This window comes from Panicum hallii, chromosome 5, assembly GCF_002211085.1.
Source record: "Panicum hallii strain FIL2 chromosome 5, PHallii_v3.1, whole genome shotgun sequence".
Classification (NCBI taxonomy): Eukaryota; Viridiplantae; Streptophyta; class Magnoliopsida; order Poales; family Poaceae; genus Panicum; species Panicum hallii.
The window spans coordinates 26,115,750-26,126,734 of record NC_038046.1 but is presented as its reverse complement, the minus strand read 5'-3'; the positions used below and the strand labels follow the sequence as shown (position 1 = coordinate 26,126,734).

General features: G+C 48.8%; 1 protein-coding gene across 1 annotated transcript; it reads left to right on the top strand.

Moving 5' to 3' along the window:
* Positions 1-252: 252 nt before the first annotated feature.
* On the top strand, positions 253-688 carry LOC112895689. Its single transcript, XM_025963675.1, has 2 exons — positions 253-550; positions 646-688. Exons 1-2 carry the CDS (start codon positions 253-255, stop codon positions 672-674), a joined length of 327 nt encoding a protein of 108 aa, XP_025819460.1. The 3' UTR covers positions 675-688.
* The last annotated feature ends 10,297 nt before the right edge of the window (positions 689-10,985 follow it).

Sequence of the window (10,985 nt, the reverse complement as noted above, 5' to 3'; positions counted from 1 at the left end):
TTAAATACTTGTTGGGGTTTGTGGATAGAATTCGGTGTCTGTTTGTATGATATAGTTGCACTTCTCTAACAGATATAGTATATATATCTCTAAAAGATATAGTATATATATCTCTGTGTCAACTTTACGATTAAGTGATGGTATCCCCCCTAAGGATCCGAGCCTATATAAGCCCAACCATCGCACCGAAAGAACACACACACCAGGAGCACACATCATCTCGTGTAGCACAAACACAAGCTATATATATCCATGGCGAAACTACTCCTGGGTTTGCTCCTTGTCCTTGCTGTTGCAGGGACAACGGCGGCCGGGAGCTGCGACGGGGACCGGGAGGATATGATCCGGGAGTGCAAGAAGTACGAGATGTTCCCGGCGGAGCCCAAGATGCCGCCGTCGGCAGCGTGCTGCGCTGTGTGGCAGAAGGCGGACATCCCGTGCCTCTGCAAAAGGGTCACCAAGGAGGTAGAGAAGGTGTGGTGCATGAAGAAGGTCCTCTACGTCTCCAACTACTGCAAGAGGCCCTTCAAGCCTGGCTACAAGTGTGGGAGTAAGTGAAACACTACTCTGCACATATATACATATAACTGTGCATTTTATGAAGTAAATGTATTATGTAAGATTAATTTTGTATGGTTTTTGCAGGTTTTACGGTTCCTCCCCTTGGCCAATAAATGGATCTTGTGATCAATATATATGTAACATGTGAGACTGTGCTGAGAATAATGTATTGTGCACTTTATATATAAAAAATTCGGGAACAATATGAATATATATATGTGTATGTGGAAGAAAATGGTCTGCAGTAATAATTTTAATATAAATTAAAGAACAATGAATTTCTCTTTTTTCACCTCAAAAGAACGACAATGGGTTTGGGTATGTATGTGACAATCTTCTCCGCCTATAACTATCTCAAAGAAAACACGGAAAGATTATACTCCCTTTGTTCCGAATTATAGATGTTTTAACTTTTCTAATTAAATATATAATCTTTTCTATATACATAGATATATAATATGGCTAAATATATAGTATTAACTATAGGAAAAGTCAATTTTACTCCCTTCAACAATTCACTTTGTCCACTTACTGAACAAAATTTAGGCTAAATTTACTACCCAAACTATTTCAATTAGTCCAATCTACCTCCTACTAAGATTTCTTTTTTGTTTCTCCGTGTACAAGTGGAATTTTATCTTCAAATCTTGCAATATAACTTATAATATGATGCCCTATGCTAGAAAAATATATTATAATTTTTTCATAAATATTTTTCATGCACAATTGTATCTCCGTAATAAATGTTGTGTTAAATATTCCAAACTATGAAAATAACTATGAAAAAGTCTTAATATATTTTTTTAATATAGGGCATCATGTTCTCTATCCACGCTCAAAATTTGGACTTAAAATTCAATTTGTACATGGAGAAATAAAAAAGAGAAATATCATTAGGGGTAGAATGGACCAATTAAAATAGTTTGGGGTAATATATTGAGCTTAAGTTTTTTTAAAACGAACTAGGCGGAAGAGCTGCCGATTATATTAAAAAGTTGGTGAGAGGAGTAAAAAGAATTTTTTTCCTTAACTATATATCTAGAAAAGCCAACATGTAATTTGAAAGGAACGAAGTACCTCACTCAAAAATTATTAAATAAGGAAACTCCCAAGCGTGAAAATCAACCGGACCCTGCACTATCGCTGGATAGGATTTTTGCATAGCAAGCTTTGGGACAGTATGTACTTTAATTTCTTGATAGAAGAAAACAAAGAATTTGAGTCTTGATGAAAGGTAATGGTAAAGACTAAAAAGCAAAAGGAGGTAACTGCATACAGGGAATTTTCTCGCAAAATAATTGACGGGAGGCAGTAGGCCACACAGTTGTGCGTTTATACTGACTAGTATATTGCCGTGCTAACGCTACGGGCCACATTAAATCCAAAACTAATTCTATGGTAAAAACAAAAAGAATGCCCTCTCAATGTTCATATGCACGTCCTCCTGGTCCTTCCTCCCCTCAGATTTGCCTTCTTGGATCAGCCTCTCTATCTGATCAAGCCCCTCTAAGATGATATCCCTATCAACCGCTGTTGTCAAACCCTGCATTGCAAGTCATTCAAAAACCCAACTCAAATATTGTGATAATTAGTTTTAAGTAACATATAGCTTAAGCGTTAAGACAGTCAATTCGATTCAGCATTTGACCAAAATACAAAGAACTACATTTCTGGTAAAACAGAAAGCTGGCAGATTTGAACTCCTATGAATCCCAGCAAGAGATACAAACATAAAAATCAGTTGGGTTAATGTAGCTCTAATCTATCATCCTACTGGTAATAATATTGCAAATATCCCATACATCAGTACAAATTCCAAAGGTTCCCAAGAAAAAAACCCGAGCATGTTAGTTGTTAGGGTACCTTATCTCAATCAATTCCAAGTCCTTCCTGTCCCTGACAATCTGAGAAGGATTCCGCACAAATCTTCTTGCATATGCCAAGTATTTTCTCCAAAAAAAAATTTCATCCATGCTCTGTACAATCGAAGCAAGATAACATATTAATAGACATGAGAGATTTTCATGTATATCTAACCTTCACTGGAGGATGCTTTTGATGCTACTGACTAACCACGCGTTGTAATGTCAACTGTTTCATGTGGCTGTTGAGACAAATTCAGCAAAACAAATTAGGTAAATAAATTAGCAAGCACACATCAATAGCATGATATACTAGGTAAATAGATAAACATATTGATGAACTATCATCACGGAATGACTGCATCAGATGCCTCCTGAATGACTCCAGCTGATAAAAGGAAAGGAAAGTTGAATCAGCTATGCAAGTAAACTAATTAGTTGTAAGAGTCATATTTAGAAACCGTGTCTTGGGAACATGAAGCAAATATGCCATCCAACATTCTTCACAACTTTTGATTTTCTATACAGCACGGAAATGGGATCAGTAAGAAAAATGGGAAATATGAACGAACATCAGAAAGATCAAAAAGAGTATCAAATCAAGTTTAGTGGATCGGGGTATGACTGGTTCTTGAGATTTAGCCATCAAGGACATTGCGTGACTACATGATGGAGCAAAAAAAAATCACTGTGATGGAACAACTCCACATATTCACTACATCAGACAGCACAACTGACAAAGGCGAGACGAACGTGTTCGTAACGTAGATGAATATACTGCCTAGTATCTGAAGATCTCATCAATAATCACTTTGTTCTATACGATTGCATACTTCAATTTGGCTGATTTTTTACAAATGGCAAGCCTTCGGTCTCCTTCATGGCACACAAAAAGGGAAAAAAACCCAACTATTGGATTACGAATCAGAAGGGGCTCGGGTGTTTGAAATCCACCTCCCACCGAGTGGTTTCTCAGGCACAACCGAGTGGTTTGCCTAGACTGAAAGGGGATGAACACACTCACACCTTTGAGGTTGTTTGTACCAGGACTCCAACTGAATCCCGGTTGCTGCTGTGAGCTTTGATTTAAATAGATGTTCCAACGGGACAAGTTACAATAAAGCGGCGCCGGGTACAAGATCAGGTGCAAGTTACAAGCAAAAAGAAGCCTTGGTGCACGGGCTGCATGCAAGCAGTAAATGCAGCGTGCTGCTACCTGACTAGTTTGATTTAGCCTAGATACTGCCTACACAAGGATTAAAACCCCAACAATTCTCCCCCTAAGCCTTGTGTGCCTTACTTGAGGGTATTTGGATCATCCTGATCCTGGATCGCAGCTCCTGAAACTTTACTCGCCCGAGTGCCTTCGTCAGCATGTCAGCGAGCTGATCCTTGGTGTTGATGTAGTTGGCGTCGATGAATCCTTTTTCAATGTAGTCACAAATGAAGTGGTACCTTAACTCGATATGCTTGCTTCGCTCGTGGAACACAGGATTCTTGCTCAGCGCCAGTGCCGACTTGCTGTCCACCATGAGCTCCACGCATTCGGCCTTCCTTCCCATGTGTTGAACAAGTAGTCGCGCAAGCCAGACCGCTTGAGTTGCTGCCGTAGTAGCCGCAACGTACTCTGCCTCACATGATGATAGAGCCACCACTCGTTGCTTGAGTGATTGCCAACTCACCGGGCGCTTCCCAAGGTAGAAGAGGTTGCCGCTGGTGCTCTTGCGGTTGTCTATGTCGCCGGCGTGGTCGCTGTCGCTATAGCCGGCCAACCGAGTTGTTTCAGTCGACTTATCATAGCGCAGGCCGAAGTCGAGCGTGCCGTTGATATAGTGAAGGATGCGCTTCACCGTCTTCATATGCTCTTCAGTTGGCCTCTCCATGAAACGACTCGCAAATCCAATCGCAAAGGCCAGATCTGGTTGCGTGTGGAGGAGATACCGGAGGCTTCCGACTAGTCGTCGGTACTCGATGGAGTCAGCTTCCGGAGCGGTGCTGTCGCAGCTTAGGCGCAGCCTTTCCTCCATGGGTGTCTGGGTAGGGTGGCACCCCTCCATCCCGCCAATCTTCACAACTTGGGCGGCGTACTGTGCTTGGCTCATAGTTTTGTGCCCGCCCTCCTAATGCACCTCAATGCCAACATAGAAGCAGAGAAGCCCAAGATCACTCATCTGGAATTGGCCCTTCATCTCCTTCTTGAACTTGTCAAGGGCCTGCTCAGATGATCCAGCGATCACCAGATCGTCGACATAGACACAGACTAGTAGTGGCTCCCCGTGCTTGCCACCCCCCCTGTAAATGGCATGCTCCTGCATGCTCTGCTTGAAGTCGAGTGCTTTGAGCGTTGAGCCAAGCTTCATGTTCCAGGCCCGCGGCGCCTGTCATAAGCCATAGAGGGCCTTACGCAGTCGCAGCACCTTTCCTTCCTTCCCTGGGATGACGAACCCAGGGGCTTGCTTGACATAGACCTCCTCCTTCAGATCTCCTTTGGGAAGGCCAATTTGATGTCCATGTGGTGGATAGTCCAGCCCTCTGACCTGCAAGAGCCAGAAGCACTCGCACTGACTCCATGCAAGCCACAGGCACGTATACTTCATCAAAATCGACACCGACCTACTAAACAAAACCGCGCGCCACCAGTCGTGCCTTGTGCTTGATGATTTTTCCCGCCTCGTCGCGCTTCAGCTTGAACACCCACTTTAGCCCAATGGCCTGATGCCCAGCTGGGAGTTTAACCAACTCCCAAGTCTTGTTGCGCTCAACCGAGTTGATTTCATCGCGCATTGCCGCCCTCCAGGCTTCCTCCCGCTCCGCCTTAGCAAAGGAGCATGGCTCCCCCTTGCTGGTGAACATCAACTCCGCCTCCTCAAACTCTACTTGCTCAAGGCCTGGGTGCAGCTCACTGAGCAAGTCTTCCATTGTGCAATAGCGCAATGGGGCATCATCGTGGTCATTGTCGAGGCACGAGTCGTTGCTACCGTAGGTCGGGGAAGAACTTGGAGCAGCGCTTGAAGGTGAATCGGCACTTGGAGCGGCCTCACGAGTACTTGGAGTACCCTCCCGAGCATTTGGAGTGGCCTCACGAGTACTTGGGGTACCCGCATGAGCACTCGGAGTGGCCTCATGAGTACTTGGGGTACCCTCACGAGCACTTTGAGGGGCCTCATGAGTACTCAGACTGCCCTCACGGGCACTTGGAGTCGCACCTGTGGGAGCAGAGGGAGTCGGGGAAGTAGTAGGGGTGGGGGGTCTACTCTCCCCCAGAAGTACTTGAAATGGAGCTCATAGTACCCGAACACATACCAGGGGAAGTCGGAGAAGCACTCGAGGGGGTAGCTGACTCCTCCGCAGCCACCGCAGCTTCCATCAGGTACTCGACGATGAAGTCGGAGTTGCACCCGGTGTTACCATCTTCCTCCTGCGAGCAGTTCCAGCCGCAATCTTCATCAAACACTACATCACGCGTTGTGCGCACACGCTGTGTCACTGGGTCCAGCACCCGGTAGGCCTTGACTCCTTCCTCATAGCCGATGAAAACGCCTGGGGTCGACCGGTCTTCAAGCTTGCCATGATGCCCAAGTTCCTTTACATACGCCAGGCACCCAAAGGTGCATAGGAACTGGACCGCCGGCTTGCTTCCATACCACGCCTCATATGGCGTCTTGTCGGAGAGGACCCGAGTGGTCGAGCAGTTGAGGAGGAACACCGCCATGCTCACCGCCTCTGCCCAATAGATGGCTGCCATGCCCCTCTGCTTCAGCAGGGCACGCTGAAAGGATCGATGGACCAAGAGGGGGGGTGAATTGGGCCTTTTACAATTTCTAAAACAAGGTAAAGCAATCTTAACCTATGCAAAGCTAGAAAGGCATCAATTCACCAACCGGGTAACTAAACTACCTACGCAAGCTAGGAAAGATAAAAAGAGGTAAAGCCTAGCAAGGTAGAGCAAAGTAATGATCCCTAAATCAAGCACATGAATAAATTGCATGAAAGATAATGCTTGAATAAGTAAAGTGGACAAGAGACAACCGGATTTTTTTTCCGTGGTATCGATGTGTTGGCACACACCCCTAATCCATGTTGTGACACTCACAAAGAGTTTTGTCACCTCCCAAGTCACCAAGACGAGGGCGCTCACTAAGAGTCTCCGTTCACCATCCCGGTGTGGTGGAGATCAAGCCACGTACAATCTTCTTCTCCGGGCTCCCACAATCCTTGGCGAGCTCCGCGAGAATCACCTCGATCACCAAGATCACCTAGGTGATGCCAATCACCAAGAGTAACAAGCTAAGGCCTTCACTTGAGCAAGAACCGATCACCAAGAACGGATGCACACAAGCTTCTCTCTACTCAAGTCCTTAATCTTGCTTCTTGAATGATTGAATGAACAAGTATGTGAAATGATGAAGCTCAAGGTGGCTCTTGACTATAGTATGAGTGTTTGGATGTTGCCTGGTGTCAAGAGTAGTAAAATGACCCATTGGAGGGGTATATATAGGCAGCTCACACGAATAGAGCCGTTGGAGAAAAAGCTGCCAGAAAACTGCGTAGCGCCGGTTAATCCGACGTACCTCCAATAGTCATCGTCGGTTTAACCGGTGAATGTAAACTACCCCTTCTGAAAACTAGCCGTTACAGCTTGGGCAGATTAACCGACGTATCATCGGTTTAACCGGTGAGTGTAGTTGTCCACTGATCAACTGAAAAACCAAGTCTCTGGACAACTGCACCGATGTCCCATTTCAAATATCGTCGGTTTAACCGGTGTATTGACTTGTCCAGACTCTGCTGACCTCGTTTAACCGACGTATACAAAAGTTGAAGCGTCGGTTAAACCGATGTTAAGGATTTTTCCTGATTTTGCCTTTTCTGATTTGAGTCTTGAATGAAATCCAATTGTTCTTGAGATATAAGTTGAGAACCACTTATTTGAGCTTCTAGAAACCTGAGTGACTATTGTGTGCATCCATTTTCAAATGACCATGTCCATGCTCAAGTTACTTAGCCTAAACCCCTCTTAATAGTGCGATCACTACAAAACTATAAAACCTATACTAACCTAAGTGTCCTTCTCAACCTTATGACACTTAGGACTAGAAAGATCCTTAGTCTTGACATATTATTGAGTTGAATGCCGAGATCACCTTTTTGAATAATGAAAATTAGGGGCCTCTTTTGACATATGACCAAATGAGCGATAATGATCTATAAAGCTGCACAAACTCATTAGTCACAATAATGGTTGTCATTAATCACCGAAACATACCTTGAGGGCCTAGATGCTTACAATCTCCCCCTTTTTGGTGATTGATGACAACACAAACATAAATAACGAGAGAGCGAGAAAGATAAGGCAAGAATAAACACAAGCAAACTCGGAAAGAGAGAAACAAAGAACTCAACGGCTCAAACGAAATCCATAGATATGTATCAAAACGCAGCATACTCAAACGACAAATGTACATATCCATGAACTAACACCAATTGTGATACAATATGAAACATCAAAGTTCTGATCACGAGCTCTCTCTAACTCTACCCTCCCCCTGACTCTCACTCCCTCTCCCCCTTTGGCATCAAAGCACAAAAAGGAGCAAGCTACTGATCCGGCTGACGTGGTACGGCAAGAAAGCGATCCGGGTCATCGTCGTCGTCGTCGTCGGACGGTGGATCCTCTGTGACGGACGGGAGCTGCTGGTCAGAACTGGCCGCTGGAGCTGAGCTGACTGGAGGAGTGGCCGTCGTGGAGGCTCGCGTGCTGGCACTGCCTGGAAGAGGGTCCGTAGAAGTAGTAACCGGCTCAGCAGAAGATGTGTCAACATCTGAAGTGGTAAGTGCTGAAGCTGCCGGCTGTGTCGACTGCTGAAGCAAGGAACCCTCTCCACCTCCCCCTGAACGTACAGGCTGTGGTACTACTGGGAGGGCGACTGTCTGTACCGCTGAAGGAGACTTCTGGAAGAGTGAAGTCGCTGGCAGTGGAGAGAAGAAAGGACGACCCGCAGACCCAAGTAGTGCTGACATCGAGAACATGGTCTCCGGGGTCGCTGAAGTAGCTGGAGCAGTAGAGGCTGGAGCTGGTGTGACTGCAAGTGGAGGTGCTCCAACGCCCTGAAGGCCTGGCTGACCTGGCTGCTGCGGGGCGAGTCCGGTGTGAGAGTAAAGCTAGGAGATCATCCCGAACATCGCCATCATGCCCTGCTGCATCTGCTGGAACTGAGCGTCTGTCCTCTGAGATACTCTATCAATAAGTCCGACAAAGCGCTCCTCGGTAGCAGCTCGCTCTCGGGCGGCCTCTCTCTGTATGGCTGCAAGCTGGGCCTCATGGGCTCTCCTGGCCTCCTCCTGAGCAAGGCGGTCCTCTCTCTGCTGTGTCACCAGCTGCTATAGAAGTGCGGTGAGCTCAGACGGCTGAGACACCTGTGACTCTGAAACTGTAGCGGCAGCAGCTGACACTGGAGCTGGCTCTCCGGACCCCCCTGCCTCGTGGTCGTGACTAGCTGGAGCTGGTGCAGGGAAGTACTCCTCGTCCTCGGAGGAGTCAGACTCAAGGTCGGACCAGTGTATCTCATCATCTCCTTCGGGAAGCTGTGCCTCTGCGGCGAGCAGTGTCTCATCCTCCTGTGCCACACGAGCTTGTGCCTCGGGTGACAACCGTGCCATGGCAGCTCTATCAGCCTGCCTGCCTCTCCTCCGGTCCGAAGGTGCTGTCGGACGGTAGACTGGGAACCATGGAACCTCGTCCTGACGGTAGACTGCACTGACGGGTGACTTAGCTGGCACGATCATAGAGCAAATAAAGCTGATCCAGTGAGCATATGGAAACTGACGCACGACACCCATCCCGTCAGTGATGACATCCTCAATCTCAGCCAAGATAAAGTCAACTATGTCAAACGGCTCATGAGTGAGTATGTGTAGAAGCAGTAGCTGCTGCAGACATGTGAATCCCTCTGGGTAGCCACTCCTCGGGAGCAAAGTCCTCCGGAGTGCCATGTGAACTGCATATGCTTCTGGGGTCAACAGGCTGGGAACTCTGGCGTAGGAGGCAGGGAATGGCTGGCGGAAGCACTGAGAGATCGCCTCGTGAGAAGGTGCAATCCCGCCAATCATAGCTCTGCGCGGTGGATCTGCATCACCATAAACCATCTCGTGCAGGGAGACGTCAACCAAGTCAACTCCAAGAATCCCTGCAAGTGTAGCCCTGGATAGACCAAAGACCTGGCCTCCAAACATGAAGTGTACTGCTCTGCGCTCTGGGGCTATCCAAGCTGTGGCATAAAAGACTCGAACCCAGTCCTCAATGTATCTGTTCCGCTCAATTGAAAGCAACCTGGGCAGTCCCCTGAAGTGAGCAAAGTGCTCCCTGACATCAGCTCCCCCTGCGGCTGTCCTCAAGGACACCCAGTCAAGTACCCTGTGTGGGAAGATCCGGTGGCCCCGCCTCTGGTAGGTCTCGTAGAAACTGGCCTGAAGAAGTGTCCAGAATCTACGGTCGACCCTGCTGTCACGTGTCACTGGGAACCACTCCTCCTCCTGAACACTCCACCTGAGCCTCTTGACCTTCGCCGCATTGGCCTTGGTCAAGTTCTGGAGCAGCACACCTGGCTCCAGACGCACGACAGTGTCCATGCGGAACACTGCGCGCTCGGCCGCTAGGGCCTCAGCTCTACGAGCTGCTGCTGCTGCTGCTGCTGCTGCTGCGGACCTGCGAGGCTCCTGAGGCTGGTGACCTCCTCGCGTCCTCGGTCCGGTGCGACACTCGGTCGCTGGCGAAGTGTCACCTGCGGGGGACGTCTGCCGGGTGCAGCCAGAACGTCGTAGAGTCGGTGACTGTGTGCTCTGCCCCTGTGACTGCTCAGACTGCTCTCCCTCTGTATCTGAATCTGTCTCTGCAGCTGAAGGTGACTGATCTAACTCTGCTGCTGCTGCTGCTGCTGCTGCTGCTGTCGTGGCTCTGGTGGCCCTGGCACCTCTGACTCTGCCCATGCCTCTACCTCTGCCTCTGCCCCTGGCTGGCGTATCCCTGATCGCGAACGGACGAGCACGGCCTGATGCCTGCTCCTCGGCGGCCTTAGCCACCATCTCGGCCCTCTCGGCCTCTCTCGCTGCACGAGTCCGCTTGCGAGCAAGCTCCTCGACCACAATCTCCTTTCCCTTTCTCTTCTCACGACCCATCTCGATCACAGACAGTAACAAGGACACGGCGCGGTGACGGTTGTGCGCGGGCGGCACAAGGCGGTAGTGGCGACGGCGCGGTGGCGAGAGGGCGATGCAAGGCGCGCGAACGGCGCAATGCGGTGCAGGCAGCGCGCGGGTGGCGGCGATGCGAGGCGGTGCAGACTGCTCGGGAAATGCGCGGGCGGCGGCGCAACGAGCGGCGGCACGACGGGCGGCGGCGCGACGAATACTCGGGCGGTGGCGCGACAAATGCTCGGGCGGTGGCGCGACGAGCGGTGCAAGGCGGTGCGTGGGCGGCGGACAGCAGCACGGTGGCGGAGGCGACGGCGAAGGCGAAGAGACGGCAGAAAACGAAAAATGAGCAGGCGGCGGCGAGCGGGCAAG